General features: G+C 38.6%; 1 protein-coding gene across 3 annotated transcripts in view; it reads left to right on the forward strand.

Moving 5' to 3' along the window:
* The window catches only part of UNC79 (unc-79 homolog, NALCN channel complex subunit), a 371443-nt gene that overhangs the window by 308922 nt on the left and 41988 nt on the right, over nt 1–20533 (forward strand). For all 3 annotated transcript variants that reach the window (XM_025391814.1, XM_025391812.1, XM_025391813.1), the window contains 5 exons: nt 6145–6257; nt 6343–6428; nt 7571–7744; nt 11518–11586; nt 15728–15838. In XM_025391814.1, the coding sequence (XP_025247599.1) occupies nt 6145–6257; nt 6343–6428; nt 7571–7744; nt 11518–11586; nt 15728–15838 (553 nt within the window). The remainder of the gene's footprint in view (nt 1–6144; nt 6258–6342; nt 6429–7570; nt 7745–11517; nt 11587–15727; nt 15839–20533) is intronic.

Genomic DNA, 20533 nt, shown 5'->3' on the forward strand with positions numbered 1-20533 from the left:
GAAGAGATGAGAGGGAAGAGGCAGTGGGAGCCAGGCCAAGTAGAGCCCTGCAGGTCATTTTAAGGATGCAGCAGGGAGCCATTGGAGTGAGGAGCGATGTGCTTTAACCTGCTGTTTTAGTCCACTTTCACGCTGCTGATAATGACATACCTGAGACTGGATACTTTATAAAAGAAAGAGGTTTAATTGATTCACAGTTCCACATGGCTGGGGAGGCCTCACAATCATGGTAGAAGATGAAGGAAGAGCAAAGGGACGTCTTACTTGGCAGCCAGCAAAGAGAGAACTTGTGCAGGGGGACTCCTATTTATAAAACCATCAGATCTTGTGAGACTTATTCAGTACCACAAGAACAGTATGGGGAAAACCACCCCTATGTTTCAGTTATCTCCCACTGGGCCCCTCTCACAACATGTGGGAAGTATGGCAGCTACAATTCAAGATGAGATTTGGGTGGGGACACAGGCAAACCATATCACCTGCTTTGAAGGATCACTGCCTAGTTACTAATCAAGGGGCATGAAGTTTTAGTCAAGCCAGATGAATGAGCTCTGAAGATCTGCTGCTGTACAGCATTGCATCTACAGTCAACAGTAATGTATTGTACACAAACATTTTTTAAGAGGATAATTCTCATGCTAAGTGTTCTTACACAATAAAATAAATCTCTTTAAGGAAAAAAATTTTAAGGATCCCTCTGGCTTCTCTGTTGAAAATGGGTTATGGTGGGGGGCTAAAAATGGAAGCAGGGAACCACTTTGGAGACCATGTTAGTGGTGCAGATGGGAGGTTAGTGGTTTGGTCTAAAGTGTTGAGAGGCAGTCACATTAAGGATATATTTAGGAAATATTTTGAAAGTAGAACCAACAGAATTTGCTGATGGATTGGATGTTGGGTGTGAGAGAAAGAGAGGAGGCAAGAATGACTCTCAGGTTTTGGTCTAAACAACTGGGTGAGCAGGTGTGGCATTTGCTGAGATGAGCAAACCTGGATGAGAGCTGATGGTGTGAGTGGGTGTAACAGGTGGTCCCAGTCTGGTCTTGGTAGTGGTAGAGAAGGGGAGAAAGAGGGCAGGGCTCCCTCAAGAAGTGATGTTTAAACCAAGATCTGAAAAAATGAGTTTAACCTAATTATGCACATAGTTATGGAAAGAGCATGGTAAAAAACGGTGTGTAGGAGGAACTATGAAAAAGCCAGTATAACCACAGCACCGAGATGCAAACGCTTGCTGAGTTTGACTTACCAGATTGTGCGTGACTTATAAACCACATTAAATATTTTGGACTTCCTTGTAGCAGCAGTGGGAAGCCAGTGAAGGATTTGTAAGCAACAAGGTGTGTGTGTGCGTGCATGCATGTGTGTGTGTGTGTGTGTGTTCGCGCATGTGTGTGTGTAGCATGTAGAAAGGCTACTTTGACTGCAGTGGGGAGAAAGAACCAGAAGAGGGCAGGAATGGATGCTGTGTGTGACTTTTGTCACATTGATCTCTCTGCCTTAGTTTCCTCATCTGTAAAAGAGAGATACTAATATATGCCTTCTTGTGCCTCAGGGGTATTTTCTGTGGACCCAAATGATAGAGTGTATATGAGAGCATAAGTGTAGCAAGTCCTACAAACATAAGATGATATTATTGTTGACACTGCATTTCTATAACTTATGGCTTTAGGGATGTTTGCTTTTCTTTCTAATGCTCTATTCGATGAATGACTTATTTAAAAACTTTTTTCTTAACTTATTTAATGAAAGATTTTAAACGTACTGCAAAGTTGAAAGAATTATACAGTGAACACTCGTATACCTATCACCTAGATTTTAAAACAAATATTTTATTTTCTTTATCATGCATCCAACCGTCTATCTATCCATCAATTCATTTTTTGTGTATGTATTTCAGAGTAAATTTCAGGTATTAGAATGTAGTTTCCCCTACATACTTCAGCAAAGTTAGCATTAACTCAAGTTCAATTTTTGTATATGGTTGTTTCTTTTTTCCTCCAGCTTTATTGAGGTATAATTGAGAAATAAAAATTATATATATTTAAGATATAAATGTGATCTTTTGATAGATGTGTATATTGTGAAATGATTACCACAATCAAGCTAATTAACATATTCATCACCTCACGTAGTTATCTTTTTATTTTTTGGTGAGAACATTTGAAATCTACTCTCTCAGCAAATTTCAAGTATACAATACATTGTTGTTAACTATACTCATCATATTGTACATTGACCATGGTGGTTTCTTTTGTAAAATTTACATACAAGGAAGTACACAAATCTTAAGTGTTTATTTCTTGAGTTTTGTCAAATGCATATGACTGTGTAACCGAAACCCCTGTTAATGGGATTACTATTATTGCCAGAAAGTTCTCTCATGCACGTTTCCAGCTAATCTCTACCCTTACAGGGGCAAACACTGTTGTGATATTTTTCTACTTGGGTTGATTTTGCCCATTCTAGACTTCAAATCAATGGAATCCCACTGTATGTGCTCTTTTGTGTCCAACTTCTTTTACTCGGCATGATGTTTTTGAGATTTATCCATATTGCTGCTTTTTTATCAGGAGTTTCTTTTTCAAGGCTGAATTGTATACCATAATTTGCTTTTTAATTTTCTTATTGCAGTACTTCTAGGTTGTTTCAGTTTGGGGCTATAAAATATAGAGCTATTACGAACATTCTTATAAAAGCCCATTTTAAAACAAGTGTTTTTATTTCTCCTGGGTAAAATACCTAGGGATGATATTGTTGGATTACAGGATAGGTATATGTTTAATTTTATCAGAAACTCCTGGAATTTCTCTTGAAGTGGTTATGCCATTTTATATTACCATCATCAATGTATTCTGGTTGTTTCATATTCTTGCCCAACTTTGGCATTGTTGGTCTTTTTAATTTTAGTCATTTTGGTAGATGTGTAATGGGTATTTCATTATAGTTTTAACTTGCATTTCTTTATGACATTTTGTTAAGTGCTCATTGACCCATTGTGTGTATTCTTTTGAGATGTGTCTGGTCAAATCTTTTGAATATTTTAATTGGGTTGTTGTATTTTTATTGCTGAGTTGTAAGACTTTATATATCCTGAATACTAGTCCTTTGTTAAGTACGTTTTGAGAATATTTTCACCCAGTCTGGGGCATGCCTATTTCTTTTCTTAGTGGTATCTTTTGCTGATAAGTTTTTAATTTGGATGATTTCTAATGCATTAAAACAAAACATTACAATTATTGCTTCTTGTTATTTGTCTAAGAAACCTTTGTCTACTTCCGAGTCATGCAGATATTCTCTAATGTTTTCTTCTAAAAGTTTTATGGTTTTCATATGTATATTTGGCATTTATAAAACCCATCTCAAGGCCAGGCGCGGTAGCTCACGCCTGAAATCGCAGCACTTTGGTAGGCCAAGATGGGCGGATCACGAGGTCAGGAGATCGAGACCATCCTGGCTAACACGTTGAAACCCCATCTCTACTAAATATATAAATAATTAGCTGGGTGTGGTGGCAGGCGCCTGTAGTCCCAGCAACTCAGGAGGCTGAGGCAGGAGAATGACTCAAACCCGGGAGGCGGAGGTTGCAGTGAGAGAAGATTGTGCCACTGTACTCTAGCCTGGGCGACAGAGTGAGACTCCGTCTCAAAAAAAAAAAAAAAAGAAAAGAAAAGAAAAGAAAAGAAAAAAACTTCTCAAATTTATTTTTATGTATGGTATGATATGAGGCAGCGGTAGGAGTTCATTTTTATCCATGTGGATAATCAGTTTTTCAACACAGTTAAAAAAGATACTCTCTTTTCTTATTGGATCACTGTGGTGCCTGTTAAGCTGAGAAACCATAGAAGAGTGGGTCTATTTCTGGGCTGTCTATTCTGTTCCACTGATCTATATATTAATTCTTAAGCTTGCACCACACTGTCTTGATTATAGTAGCTTCATAGTAAGTAGTACATCTTAAAGTCAGGTACCGTGAGTCCTCCAAATTTAGTTATCTTTTTCAAGATTGGTTTGGATCTCTAGATTCTTTACATTTTCATAAAGATTTTGGTATAAGCTTGTTATTTTTATCAAAAAAGCCTCCTGGGGTTGTATTGAAAGAACAAATCAATTTGGGGATAACTGACAGCATGAAAATATTGAATCTTCCAATTCATGAACATGGTATGTATCTCAGTTTCATGAGATCTTTAATTTCTCTCAGCAGTGTTTTTTAGTTTTCAGTGTAGAGGTTTTGCCATTTTTGTTAATTTACTTTCAAGAATTTTATGTTTTTTATACTAATGTAAATGGAATTTTAAAAAATTTCAACTTTTTGCTGCTGATATCTAAACAATTGATATTTGCATATTCACATTGTATTCTAGCTAAACTCACTTATTAGTTCTAGTAGTCGCTTTGTAGATTTCTTAGGATTTGATTTTGTGTAGAAAAATCATCTATAAATAGCAAGAGTTTTACTACTTCCTTTCTGATCTTTATGCCTTTTGTTTCTTTTTGTTGCCTTATTGCAATGGCTAGGACTGCCAATGCAATCATAGAGATGGGAGAGTGGGCACCCTTGTCCTGTTTCCTCTCTTACAGGGAAAGTATTCAATATTTACTATTAATCACAGTAGCTATAGGTTTTTTATAGATGCCCTTTAGCAAATTGAGGTTTTTTCCAGTTTAAGGGTTTTTGTTGTTGTTGCTGTTGCTGTTGTTGAGACAGGGTCTTGCTCTATCACCCAGGTTGGAGTTCTGTGGCACCATCTTGGCAGTCTCAACCTCCCTGGCTCAAGTGATCCTCCCACCTAAGCCTCCTGAGTAGGTGGGTCTACAGGTGTGTGCCACCACACCCAGCTAGTTTTTTGTATTTTTTTGTAGAAATGGGGGGGTTTTGCCCTGTTTCCCAGGCTGGTCTCCAACTCTTAGGCTCACGCAGTCTTCCTGCTTTGGCCTCCCAAAGTGCTGTGATTACAGGCGATAGCCACTGCGCCTGGCCCAGTCTGAGTTTTTGTTGTGATGTGTGTTGACTTTTGTGAGATGTATTTTCTGCATCTATTGAGATTAAAGTTTTTGTCCTTTATTTCTTAGTATATTGAATTGTACTGACTGATTTTTGAGTATTAAACTATTGTTACACTCTTGGGATAAACCCTACTTGGTCATGACCCTACTTGGTCTTTTAATCTATAGCTGAATTCAATGGCCATGATGACTATGGGTGTGTCTGTCCTCTTCCCATTTCTTTTCTGTTTCCTTCTTTTTTAAAATTTATTTTGATAGTGGCTTTATTGATTTTAGTTTTAGGGCTATGCTGGCTGCATCAAACAAATTGGAAAGGGTTCTCTCCTTCCCTATTTTCTGAAGTTATTTTAAGTTCGGTATTATTTTTTCCTGAAGAATGTTTTTGACCTAAAACTTTGAACCAGCATTTCAGGGTAGATGTGGCATAATGAGGTAATAATTGGCATAATTAGGTAAGCAGCACTTCTTACTCTTTATCTATTTATGTTCTTTGATTTTTTCTTTCTTCCTTCTGATAACTTATCCCCTAACTGCTTCAAGAAGCATCCCTTCTGGTACCTTGGTCTAAGGGGCAGGGCCTCATAAATTTGGCCCTACTTTTGATGTACAGAGGTGCACATGAAGGGTGAAGGGCAAACTGCACCTGTCAAAGTCCAGCCTTTTTACGGATGCCCAAAGAAAACTTCCCAGATCTCCTAATGAGAATGAACATCTCCCTCACTGCACGCATATATGTATATGAATTTTTTTTCCTCAGAGCAACTCTCTCTTAGCCAGTGACACTTTCCTGGGAGGATTTTCCTGGTAATCCTCATCCAGAGCTCTAGTCTTGACTGTCATTCCGTGAGCATGTGACCTTTGTATGTGACCTCTTCTCTCAGGACCTCATAACCTTCCTGAGTCCATTGTGGGACCTGGAATATGTCTGAGACTATGCTGGCATTTCATGGTTCTCTCTTTCTAAAAACTTCTTGTTAACAGGGATTAGGTTTGAGTAGAATATTTCATTTCACTGATGAACGTGACAGTGAGCTATCCCATAAGAGGCATGGTGTGCAAATGATTGAACTCTAAGTAAATACCTGAACACATGTTCACTGGCCCATGACTTCATGTCTTTTCTCCCCTGTTCAACTCCAGCATGATGGTTCCTGGCAATGCGGCGGGGGTGGCCAAGCAGTTCCTGCGCTGCATCTTCCATCAGTTGGCCCCCAACGGCATCTTCCCACAGCTGTTCCAAAGCACCATCAAAGGTAATTCATCCACTGAGAATCCAGACACCACAAATTTGCCTCATCCCAGACATCCAAACACTAAATCTGATTGTTGACTTTCCAGATGGGACTTTTTTACGGACCTTAGCCTCGTCTCTGATGGACTTCAACGAGCTGAGCTCTATCGCAGCTCTCAGTCAGCTCCTAGAGGTGGGTTTCCTTTAGTAATACCCTAAGCCCCAGCCGAAACTCTAAGCCCAGCACAACTGTGGGTGTTTCTTTGAGTCACACCGTAGGGTACTGCTGAGGAAGGATTTCAATGTTATTTAATTTAAAAATGAAATCTAAAATTTTTAAATTAAAAATTTATATTAAATTTAAAGCTAAGGGCTGAGTGCAGTGCCTCATGCCTATTATCCCAGCACTTTGGGAGGCTGAGGCAGGAGGATTGCTTGAGGCCAGGAGTTCAAGACCAGCCTGTGCAACATAGCAAGACCCCCATCTCTACAAAATAAAAATAAAAAAATTAACTGGCATGGTGGCACATGCCTGCAGTCCCAGCTACTCAGGAGATGGAGGGGAAGGATCACTTGAACTCAGGAGTTGGGGGCTGCAGTGAGCTGTGATGGCTATACGATGCTCCAAGTTGGGCAACAGAGCGAGACCCCCAACTCAAAAGAAAAATAATAGAAAATGCTAAAATTTAAATAATTTAAATTTTAAAAATTAACATAATTTAAATTTTAAAAAGTTAATTAAGAAGTAGAATCACATAGAAAAGTGTCAGTTGGACATTGCTGCTTTGCGTGGATTTACTCTTCATTGAAAACTTCTCCATACCCTCAGCCTAAGTCATGACCTTGCCTCCACAGAACAACCCGGTTTTCCAAGGGCAGAGTGGTGGGTGGAGCTATGGGTGTTGGATCAAGAGACTTGGGTTCGAGTCTCAGCGCCACTGCAGGTCAGCTCTCGGGGTTTGCTTATGGGAGATGCTCACTGCTAGAAAAAAAGCTGCAGCTCCTGTAATTCTACGCTCAGTCTTTGTGCTGGGGATTATTTCCAGTGAGCATCATTCATTGCTTTCTTAGCACCGAACCACACCAGTTGTAGACCCTTGGAAGCTGTTTCCTATTTCTTGCTCACATTTCACCTCTCACCAATTTTCCCCCTTAAGTTTGTCTGAACGATTTTTCTCGGTATCCCTCCAGTCTATCACAGGGATTGGCCTATGTAGTAGGCACTGAACACGTTTATAGCCTGAGGATGTGACTTTTAAACTGACCTTCACCAAACAGCGCTGTGCATTCCTGTGCTCTTTCAGCAGTTGATTGCCTATGCTTTTGTGTTTTTAGGGTCTAAATAACAAAAAGAATTTACCAGCAGGGGGTGCTATGATACGCTGTTTGGAAAACATTGCAACCTTCATGGAAGCTTTGCCTATGGATTCTCCTAGTAGCCTGTGGACCACAATCAGCAACCAGTTTCAGACATTTTTTGCCAAGCTGCCTTGCGTTTTACCTCTGAAGGTAAGCTGAGCCGAAGATTTCATTGTCAATTAATTTCTTACCATTTTCAGACCATTTGTTTACAAGCAGCAGAGTCTTGGGTGATTTAATGTATGGCAAAGGAGAATGAGGAAACTCCGTCAGCCACGGAGTGAGGAGGCTTCTTTGGGTTGTTCTGTGTTCTCTTAGAGAATGACAGGAATGTGGAGCGAGCATTTTGCTCACTGATTATGAATATGCATGTTTCCAGTTGATTTGGGAAAAAAAAAAAAAAAAACAGCCAGGAAGACATGAGTAGATTGTGTTTATCTGGCAGTTTTTCTCTGGTAGATATTAAATAAGTAAATAAATAGTTTTGTCCAAAAGCAGCCCAGACTTATAATGTAAAGTTTCCATTTTAGAGAATGATCTAAAGGGAAGTGATTGCTGTGTTTGTGAATGATGATATTTCTGCTTGACTGTTACACCCTACACCATACCATCTCCCAAGAATATACACACAATTACCTACCTGGAAATCTGGTGGCCCAAGGATCATTGACAACTTGAGCTCAGTAAATGCAAATAAGAAGCCAATACTGTTAAAGCTGGAAGAAATCTATAAAGATCATCCTTTCTAATGCCCCTGTTTTCTAAATGAATTCTGCAAATTCAGAGAGGCGGTGTAGCTTCTGGAAACAATACAGTGGTGGCAATGTGGGGATTAGAACTGAGTTTTCTGACTTATAGTCCAGTGCTCATTTCACTAACAGATTCTTCTTGCCCTTCTACAGCAGGGGGGGGTGAAGACATTCATGTCTCTAGAGTAGGGGGCAGGGTGATGGCTGGCAGTGGTGTTGCTGGCTTTGAACCTGACCTGCACCATGAGGTTTTTTGTGCTTTCTCTATGCAGATTACAGAAGCATTTAACTGGCAACAAAATGAATCAGGCAGGGCCTAGTGGCTCATGCCTGTAATCCCAACACTTTGAGAGGCAAAGGTAGGAGGATTGCTTGAACCCAGGAGTTTGAGACCAGTCTGGGGAGCATGGCAAGACTTCGTCTCTATGAAAGATTTTTTAAAAAACATAGGCTAGGCAATATAGTGCAACTCTGACTCTTAAAGAAAATTAGCTGGGCACGGTGGCATACACCTGTAGTCCCAGCTACTTGGGAGGCTGAAGTGGGCTCATTGTTTGAGCCCAGGAGGTTGAGGCTACAGTGAGCCATGATTGCACCACTGCACTCTAGCCTGGACGACAGAGAGAGACTCTGTCTCAAAAATAAATAAACAAATAGAAAATATTTTAAAAATTAGCCAGGTGTGATGGCATGTATCTGTTGTCCCAGCTACTTGGGAGGCTGAGGCAGGAAGATTGCTTGAGCCCGGGAAGTCGAGGTTGTAATGAGCCATGTTTGTGCCACGGCACTCCAGCCTGGGCAACAGAGTGAGATCTTGTCTCAAAAATATAAAATAAAATAAAAATAAAGTGCATTTCCCGTAGACAGAAAAACAAAAGGATCAGGTTACATATTAGTAGCTCTACTTCTGAAATGAGTATTATGTATACATAAGATACTTGACAAAGATCAGCCACCTGTGATAATACATTTTTCCAAATAGGCAGATACTACTAATAGGTCTGCAAGGGATAATGCAGGGACCCTTAACTCAGCGTGTGCTGCTCTGAGTTTGGAGTTACTGTGAGAAGCAGGAGTACAAAGGAGGGATCTTTACCACCTCTTATATTCTATGATCCTTGTTTGCCCACAGATCTGGAATAGCTGAATAAATCCAAGCAAGAAGGGCTAGTACTTTGAAACTGTGTATGTGTATAGCTACTGTACATCAACACACAGGAAACTGAGTGCACAAATTTTAAGCACATGGAGCCTCCTAGGACCCGAGAACCAATCAGGGCTTCACTGCTAAAGAGCCGCACACACTCAGAGAAGGGATGGGATGAGGTATGGCAATTTTTTTTTTTTTTTTGAGACGGAGTCTCGCTCTGTCGCCCAGACCGGATTGCAGTGGTGCAATCTCGGCTCACTGCAAGCTCTGCCTCCCAGGTTCATGCCTTTCTCCTGCCTCAGCCTCCCAAGTAGCTGGGACTACAGGTGCCTGCCACCACGCCCAGCTACTTTTTTTGTATTTTTAGTAGAGATGGGGTTTCACCATGTTAGCCAGGATGGTCTCCATCTCCTGACCTCATGAACTGCCCTCCTCAGCCTCCCAAAGGGCTGGGATTACAGGCATGAGCCACCACTCCCAGCTGAGGTATGGCAAATTAAATGCCTGTGTGCCGATGTGACTGTCAGAAGATTTAACTTGAGCACAGAAGAGTGGCAAGTGTTGCCAGCTGTAAACAAGTGGCATGCCTAATTCGTGACAATCAGCCTGCCCATAGGAACCCTGCCTACAGGGTTAATAAGGGAGAAAAGATAATAAGGAGAATTGAGGCCCTTAGGAACTGGAATGTGCCAGTCCTTCTACGAGGTCAGCGGCTACTCATGCCTGCCAATTGTTGTTCTGTGGGAGCGCAGGCCTCAGGTTGTCTGTCTTCCCTTTTACTCCCAAGATGACATTTTCTGGTTTTTAAATCACTATGGGGGTCTGATGAGCAGCCAGTTTTCAGCCTCTGGTTTAAAGTAATGTAAATGTCACACCAACTCCGATGAGTGTCAAGCAGATTAAATAGAACCAGTGGTTCCCTTCGAAGGCACTTGTGAAATACTTTCAGAATCTGTGTAAGAATTTCCCTGGCTAGGGCAGATCTGGGCACTGCCCCTGATCATCTTCTACCTTTGTTTTTAATCTCTGGGGAAAATAGTAAACCACTGAAACCTTCTATAGTTTGTTTTCATCAGTTCATAGAAGCAGATCTCAAACGTCAGTGTGCATCAGTGTCCCTGAAGGACTTGCTAAAACACAACTTACTGGGCCTGATTTGGGAGTTTCTGATTCAGTAGGAGTGGGGCTTGAGGATTTGCATTCTGGCACATTTCTAGCTGCTGGTTCCAGGATTCCACTTGGAAAACTCCTGGCTTATTTTGTACTGTCTTGAAGAAGTTAATGTATGTACACAGCTGTAGACAATTAACTACAGCCTGCTATTGTGATCTGTTTACCATATCATTGTTTATTCTTGCTGTAATGTTTCCCCCCATCCTAGTAAACTCAATTTAAAAAGTACATTTTGATGTGGAATCTTGTCAATGTAAAACTCGAATGGATAGGTAAGGTATGATTTTCTCTTGTAGAAGTTTTACTGCATTTTCTCAGGTTTTTGTCTTGTTTCTTCAGAGCAGAGAAAGGGAAGATGAAACTGGTTCTTATGTGGATTCATGGTTTTCTAAAATAGATCTAAGTAGGTTTTTTCCCCCCCTAAAATGGCCTTTCACATATTGGTGTATCTCTTTAGAGTTAGATACATTTAATATCTACCAACAAATTTCTGTTCATTGTCCATCCATCCATTCATCCATCCGTCCATCCATTCATCCGTCCATCCTTCCACCCATCTCCCTATTCACCTGTCTATCTCGTTAATTTTTAGGGCTATATCTTTGAAAAATAGTTTAGGAGCTGTGTTTAGTTATTTAATTGTTTAGCATTGTATAATTGTTTAATTAAAATTGTTTTAACCTGAGAATGCTTTTTCTTTCAAAAAGGATATTATGGCATGGGAAACTGTAGAGAGGCAGTCATATTTCAGATTTTTCCTTCTGCTAAAATAAATGTTTTCAGGACATATTTGAAGCAAAAGGTATATTAAGGTGGAAACTGATTTTTACTTTTTTCATATTTATTCACAGTGTTCTTTAGATTCCAGTTTGAGAATTATGATTTGCCTCTTGAAGATCCCTTCTACCAATGCTACAAGGGTATGTATGCTTCAGAAAAACATAACCAATTGGTTAGTCAGTTATTTTTTAACCTTATGAGATAAGCTTGTAGCAATACTGAAGACACAGTTATCGCACACCAAATGCTTCCCTTTCAGCCTCCTTCTCTCTCTTCACGCTAGGTCAGTGCCTTGTATAAAGAGCTCTATCTAATACATCACAATGTCATGGTTTGTAATTGGTCCTGCTAGCCCTGTGCCATGGCCCCAATCCATCCCCCATACTACTAACTAGGCGATCCTTCTAAACAGGATCTTATTGTGTTGGTTCCTTGCTTTAAAATCTCTGATAACTTCTCATTTCTTTCAGGATGATGTCCAGATTCCTTAATGTGGTATCTAAGATGTTATTTCATAACTCTCCAGCCCACCTTTCCAATTTAATCTTTGGCTCCATGTCTCTTTCATCCATTCCTCCTGTGCACTTTCAGAATCAGCGTTATCATCATCATCATCGAAACAACAACCACTGTTTGTTATCCTATGGCAGACATTGTGCTTAATGCTTCAGATATATAATCTTATTTAATTTCGTATTTCCTTGCCTTTGCTTAGGCCATTTCCTTTGCCTGAAATGCTTTATGCCCTTGTTGGTGTGATGAACTCCTTCTCATTCTTCAAGGTCTCATTTAATGAAAATACATGTTCATATTATCTGTAGCAACTTTCTCCTGTATCAGCTCCCACAGTATTTGATAGAGCTCTCTATAGTAGCAGGTACATTGCCCTGAAGTGGTCCCAATGAGACCACAAGCTTCAAGAAGTTCTGCACCGTGTCTCATTCACCTTTTTATTCCAAGCAATATTTTCTGGCTGCATTCGATGCCATGGTACCATAGTTTGTATTGCTATAGCTTGTAATTACTCTTTAATATACCAACAATGTACGTATTCTGCAACTATTTAAGTTGACTGTGCTTTCATAGACTCATGATTTATGCTAGAAAGTAACAAAGAGATCATTGGGTTCAATCCGCTCATTTACAGATGAGGAAACAGGTTCAGAGAGATGAAGTGTCTTGGCCAGGATCACATAGCTGGTTAGTAGATTTGAGACTTGAATATAGGTCCTTTGGGTCTGTATTGCCCCATCACTGTGCTGCTGTTCTAGATATAAGAGCAAGTTTCCTTATAGGCTTGAATTCAGGCTTCTCTTTTTGACCAATAAGGATACATTATGTGCAACATGAGACATTCCCATTCCATTCATCTATCATCAATGTTTCAAGACAATAATGTACATATATATATATATGTACACACATACACACACATCTATATATATATTTTTTTTTTGAGACGGAGTCTCACTCTGTCGCCCATGCTGGAGTGCAGTGATGCCAACTTGGCTCACTGCAGCCTCTGGCTCCCACGTTCAAGCAATTCTCCCTGCCTCAGCCTTCCAAGTAGCTGGGACTACAGGCATGTGCCACTACGCCTGGCTAATTTTTGTATTTTTAGTAGAGATGGGGTTTCATCATGTTGGCCAGGTTGGTCTTGAACTCCTGACCTCAAGTGATCCACCCACCTCGGCCTCCCAAAGTGCTGGGATTACAGGCATGAGCCACTGCACCCAACCTCAAGGCAACAGCATTTATATGGAGCAAAGAATAATGAATCATTAGTACTATTTCTGTGAGTTTCTTTAAGATTTTCTATATGGAAAGCACCACATGATTTCTGTGGGAAATACAAATAAGTAAAAAACAGAATTCCTATCTTTAGGTCAACTAACACAGAGTGCATTCATTTTTGTATCAATAAGAAAAAAGAACCTCAAATATGCTTATATCCTTTGATTTAGTCATTTTTTTCTGGGAATCTATTCAAGGAAGAAAACGCAAATGCTAATTTCATGTAAAATATTTTTATTGGGGTGTTATTTATAGAATTGGTGATTATGAAGAATTAAATGGCACTGGGAATTTCTGATGTTATATTAAGTTAATAAAAAACAAAATACAAGCCATCCCATTACTGGGGATATACCCAAAGGATGATAAGTCATGCTGCTATAAAGACACATGCACACGTATGTTTATTGTGGCACTATTCACAATAGCAAAGACTTGGAATCAACCCAAATGTCCATCAGTGACAGACTGGATTAAGAAAATGTGGCACATTTCCACCATGGAATACTATGCAGCCATAAAAAAGGATGAGTTAGTGTCCTTTGTAGGGACATAGATGCAGCTGGAAACCATCATTCTCAGCAAACTCTCGCAAGAACAGAAAACCAAATACCACATGTTCTCACTCATAGGTGGGAATTGAACAATGAGATCACTTGGACACAGGAAGGGGAGCACCACATACCAGGTCCTATTGTGGGGAGGGGGGAGGGGGGAGGGATAGCATTAGGAGATATACCTAATGTAAATGACGAGTTAATGGGTGCAGCACACCAACATGGCACATGTATACATATGTAACAAACCTGCACGTTGTGCACATGTACCCTAGAACCCTATACTTAAAGTATAATTTTAAAAAATACAAGATTTTATATGTGTAATATTTCCACTATGTTCAAAATGTAATCATGAGGTGGTGGGATTATGGATGACTTTTACTTCCTCATGTGTCCTTTCCTACATATCTTGAGTTTGACATTGAACATATATTACTTTTGAAAACCAGACAGCGAGCACTATAGAGATTGAGAAGTAGTGGAAATCATGGCATGCAAGTGTTTTGGAATCCAGTTAAAATCCTATCTTCTCTGCAGAGCAATTCTACCTGTGGAAAATTGCCCTGGAACTTGGCTTTGAATTCCACCTGATACCTTCATGACCTTAGGCAAATTACTTGTCTACTTAACTGCCTAAGCTGCAGAATAGGAATGGATACTAAAGCTTCAGAAGGTTAATAATGAAGACCATAGCTAACAATGATGGAGAGCTTACTGGTGCCAAGTGCTTTACATATATTATCTCTTTTAATTCTCATAACTTGCACCCTAATGAGGTGGAAGCCATTATTATTCCCCTTTTACAGAGGAGAAAACCAAGTTCCAGAGAGATTAAATCACTTATTCAAGGTCACAGTGAGCTAGAGTGTGAAAACCCTTGTGTCAGAATTTAGTGCTTGTGTCATTACCTATATTGTAACACACTGTCTCCCAGGATAGTTATGAAAAATTTGAATAAGATAAACTATATGAAATCATCCATCTAACTCAGTCTGACACTCAGTAGGTACTCAACAAATGTTTCTAAATAACTTTTTTTTTTTTTTTTTTTTTTTTTTTTTTTGAGACAGAGTCTCGCGCTGTGTCACCCAGGCTGGAGTGCAGTGGCGCGATCTCGGCTCACTGCAAGCTCCGCCTCTCAGGTTCACGCCATTCTCCTGCCTCAGCCTCCGAGTAGCTGGGACTACAGGCGCCCGCCACCACGCCCGGCTAGTTTTTTGTATTTTTAGTAGAGACGGGGTTTCACCATGTTAGCCAGGATGGTCTCGATCTCCTGACCTCGTGATCCACCCGCCTCGGCCTCCCAAAGTGCTGGGATTACAGGCTTGAGCCACCGCGCCCGGCCACTCTAAATAACTTAAGAAAGCATATGGAACTAAAACTGATCCTTTATGGGTAAGATTCAGGGGGAGAAACCGAAACAGACTATGCCTTCCTGATAAACATTGGCAGGAGGCTGGGTTGTGATGAATTTTATATAAGCTATAGTACTTTGGTACTTACACGCAAGGGTGGTTTGCGCTACTTAACCCAGAAGACAGGCTTCCGGATCTGAATATGATGAACTCATAAACACTTAAATGTGCCGAAAATAAAGTGGAAGATCCAACTGCCAACCCCATACTCTTGATTGCTTAGGGTGGACATGAAGACAGGGTTGAAGTTAGGAAGGTTTGTAAATGATACCACATGGAAAAATGAATGTCTTTTTGAGCAGTGAAATGATTTGATCCTGCTCTTTGAGCCCTTGACTGAAGGTACAGTTCTGTTTTTATTAGACCAACGGGGTTGCTACAGGAGCCATCTGGCAATAGATTTTTCAATTTAAAAAACAGTGATTCCATTAGTTAAAGTATCATAAGATTTTAATACTTTTTAAAATGAAATAATCAGCAATTGACTTTATTTGGCCCCAATCTCATTGCAGAGTTTGTTGGAACCGTTTTCAAAACTGCTCAGCTTTGTAATTCAGAATGCCGTCTTCACTCTGGCCTACCTGGTGGAGCTGTGTGGCTTATGTTACCGAGCTTTCACTAAGGTAAGCAAGCTTCCATATGCGTGTTCCTCTGAAACTGAAAACTGGAAGAAATCTATTCTTTTGAATCAGTGTCAAGTCCCTTTTAGGTCAGTGGCTTCCATATAGTTAAAAATGAGTAATACTACTGAGATCTAATAAATACCATGGTAGGGAAACACTTTAAACACACACACACACACACACACACACACACGCACACACACACACACAATGTGTAAAATATGCACATATGCAGATTTGGAGAACTGAGGGTCATGTGGTTAGAACAGAAGTGGTATTTTTAATGAAAAGAGCTAATGGTTGACAGGACCTCTTAAGGTCCTTTTCAAGTTCACCATCCCATGATTGGGGGCAAGATATCTCTACATATCATTTTTATACCCAAAGTAGAAGAATATCAGCTTGTCATTTGTAAAAGCCTTTGAAGGGCTCCTTAATTCTCATCATGTGTCTGTCTCTTCAGGTCTGGGTTCTTGGCCTCTGAGATTGGAATCTCATCTTTTGTCATCTTGTCTTAATAATGGTTTCTCTATTGCATTATCTGCAGCAACCCTGGCCCACTACCGAGAAAGTGGAAAAGTACTGCTGGCCCAGTGGCAGTAGCAGCCTTGTTGGAGCTGGTAGATGCTGTCCTAATGGAAAAGCAGAAGGCAGGGCAAATTGGGAGCATTTCTGTCCTTAAGAACAATGTGCAAATGTTACCCTTTCAATTTCCAAATTTTCCAAGCTTGTTTTCAATGGATCTCTGTTTCTGTTGTTCTCTCTTGAACATTCAGAATGTCTCTTATTCATGTTGTCCATTTCTATAAGCCCTTTATTTTCCTCATAAAAATCTAATTTTATACTAAGGCTTTCATTCTATTTAAAGCATTCTTGTCCTCTTTCTTACCAACTTGGGTCCATTCTGTCATGTTAAGTGTTCCATGGTAATCTTTTCTTTGGTTTTTCTGATTAGAAACTATTTATTACCCTGCCTGGAGCAATATGTTTTCTAACTACCAAGATGGTCAGCATTTTTTTCTTCTTTTAGAATCTTCTTGAAAGATAACTTCTTCCTTCTTTTTCACTTAAAAAAGTAGATCTATAAGAAACAGCACCAAAAAGATTTTCTATTTCTAGAAACCATTTGATTTCTTCATTGTGTTTATGTTTAATTTGTTTAAATTATACCTTTTTGGGGGGACAAAGCATAATGAGTTTATACTTTCTATGTTGTACAGTATAGATATTGATTACAGGGGCCTTTCTAGCATTTGAATTCAAGATATTATTGGTTTTCAATTCAAGATATTCATTACATACAATATCTCTTCCTAATCCCTCATAACTTTAGTGGCCTCTTACTTCCCATTATCATCTACCTTTTCTCATTCTAATACAAGATGATGACTACTTGTAGAAAGCTTCAGTTGATGGTGTTCCTACCTTCCTCACTGATAATGAGAAACTATAAGAAATCGTTTAAAAATAGCAGTAGCTAATTCAGCTGTCTCCCTTATATAATCAAAAGAAAAGGCACAGAAAGGTAAGAACTTTGGAAACTTCACTTTCTAGCAATCTGGTAGTCTAGATACCCTGAAAACCACACCACTTAAACTACTAGGAACACTGGATGAAATGTAATAAAGGTGATTTTTAATGTAGAGCTAATTTTATAAGAATGAAAGGAGCAAAAATGAAGCGGGATTGAGGATTAGAGTGGTAAGCATATAAATAGCCCTGTGGTGGGGGTGTTGCTTGTCTTGGCAACTTAGTGGCTAGAGTTTTAAAGCCCATACAAGGAAAGGAGATGAAGTCTTGGGATTATCCAGGCAGGGAGTTGGATCTGAGTTATCCCTAGCAAAAGGTCAGAACCCTTGAAAGGCTAGTCACTTGGTAAAAGGGTAGTTTGGAAAGAATACATTCTTATATAGAGGTGACAAAGAATGGTGTCTGTCTCAGTTTGGAAACTGGGAGAAAGATTTATAGTCTCCCTTGCGAATTAGTAAACATGGGCCTATCTTGGATCAGGTTTAGAGTTTGAATTTATAATACCTGCATGTTCTTGGAACTCCCAAGTTGAAGAGTCAAATAACATTAGTGCTGAGCAAGTAATAACCTTGGAATATCTGGCAGAAGCAAGATCAAAACAAGCCTCAACCTTCTCTGGATTAATATGTCTCCAACCTATGCCCAGCAGGATTCCTATAGTTAAAATCCTAATGAACATGAGCTCATAATCTAAAATTACAAAACAAATGAAGATATAACCCACCTTGTGATAGATTAGGATAGTCAACAAGTAGCAAGATCATTTCCCACGAGAACTTTCAATATTAAAACTATGTGATAAAGATATAAATGATAAACATATCATTAAAAATGATAATATATAAGTGATTATACTTTAAATGATATGCATATGAAGAATGTATATATAAATATTATAAAATATTATAATAAAAATATAAATATATAAATGACTATACTTTAAATGATAAGCATATGGAAAATAAATAAAATAATATAATAGATTTAGTCATTTCAAAAATTTAGAAAAATGAACCAGACAGATTTAAACAGAGTAGAAATTCTAGAAATGAAAAACAATCACTGACATAAAAAACTTAATGGATAGGTTAAATAACAAATTAGACATAGGCAAAGAGAGAATTGGTGAAATGGAAAATAGATTGGAAGAAATTACCTAGAATTCAGAAGAGAGAGATAAAGAGATGAATATAAAGAGAAATTCTAATATATATCTAATAAATATTTCAGATAAGGAAAATATGCTTTTTATCAATTCTAGAATTGATGAAAATATTTAATTTTCTGATTCAGGAAACACAATGAGCCCTAAAAGTATTATAAATAAGCTAAAGTTTTACCTGCTCATGTCATAGTGTACATGAGTAGGTATAACTTGTCAAAACAGCGAAGACAAAGAAAACATTTTCAGAACAACCAAGGGAAAAGACACTCTGAAGACAGACAATACACTTCTCAACAGCACAATGAAAGCCAGAAGATAATTGAAAAAAAAAAAAGTCTTTAAAATGATAAGAAAAAAGAACTATCTACCTGGAATTCTCTACCAGCTAAACTATCCTTCAAAAGTGAAGGATAAATAGATATTCTATCAAGAAAATAAGAAAGTTTGTAATAGATTCTTACTGAAACAACTACTAAAAGATGTAAGAAGGAAAGTGAACCAAGAAGGAAGGAGTGAAGTGTGTGAAGGAATGATGCTCCAAGAAATTGGTACAGTGTGAAAATCTAAGTGATCATTGATAATATAAAGCAGTAATAATAATAATGTTAATCAGATGGGCATAAAAACAAAATAACAATAAAATACTAGAAAATAGTACTCTGTATGGGGTGTGTGTGTGTGTGTGGTTGGAGATTGGAGTTAAACCATTCTATATATTATCTACAAGAAGGGCAAAGATAATAACTTTAAACTCTTAAGAATACATGTAGACATTGTAAATGTAAGCTCCAAAGGCCAGAAATACAATTTATAAGTTCCAAACAGAGAATAAAACAAGAATAAAAGTTCAATCAAGACAAAAAGAGAAGCATAGAACAAGCTGTAACAAGCACACGTAAGATGACAGAATCACAATAAACATAAGTTTACTAGACTCACTAGGGATAGTCAGATTGACTTTTAAAAATTGAGCCACGTCTAAAACATGTCTAAAGACACTGAGAAAATTTAAAAGAAAAAGCTTGAAAAAAGATATACCACACTAATGCTAATGAAAAGAAAGCTGAAGTCAGTCAACTGACTTTAAGTTGAAAAGCATTATTATAAAGAAAGTCACAATATATTGATAAGAGGAGCAATTTACCCAGATAATGTGGCAATTAAAAAATTACATAGAGCTGATAATATAGCCTCTAAATATATAAAACAAAATATAATAGGCTTACAAAGATAAATTGATAAATTCAAGGTTATACAGGGAGATTTTCTGTTTCAGTTATGGATAGATCAAGCAGATAAAACATATAGTAGATTCAAACAATACAGTGAGCAAAGTGGATGCAATGGTCATATAAAGAATCCTGAGTCAACCAATTTTAGAACATATTTAAAAATGTGGAAGATTTTAAAACATGGAACAGATAGTAGGCAATTAATTAAAGAAAGGAAACAGTAAAGATAAGAGCAGAAATTAATGAAATAAAAAACAGATATACCAGCCTGGGCAACATAACAAGACCCTGTCTCTACAGAAAAATAAAACAATTAGCCAGTGTGATGGCATGCACCTGTAGTCCTAGCTGCTCTGGAGGCTGAGGTGGAAGGACTGCTTAAACCCAGGAGTTTGAGGCTGCCATGAGCTATGATTGTACCAACTGCACTCTAGGCTAGATGACAGAGCAAGACCCTCTCTTCTTCTTTGGAAAAAAGAAAGAAGGAAGGAAGGAGGGAGAGAAGGAAAGGAAAAAAAGGAAGGAGAGAAGGAGGGAAGGAAGGAAGGAGAAAGGAAGGAACGAAGGAGGGAGAGAAGGAGGGAAGGAAGGAAGGAAGACATAGATACAATGGAAGACCAATACAACAGAAAGGTGGCTCTTTGACTAGACTAATAAAATAGACAAACTCTTGGCAAGACTGATCAAGAAAGCCAGATAAAAGACACTGATAAAGAATATCAGCAATGATGATGAATATCAGCATAACTACAGACATTAGAGATTTTA

Source organism: Theropithecus gelada, chromosome 7b (genome assembly GCF_003255815.1).
Source record: "Theropithecus gelada isolate Dixy chromosome 7b, Tgel_1.0, whole genome shotgun sequence".
Taxonomy (NCBI): Eukaryota; Metazoa; Chordata; class Mammalia; order Primates; family Cercopithecidae; genus Theropithecus; species Theropithecus gelada.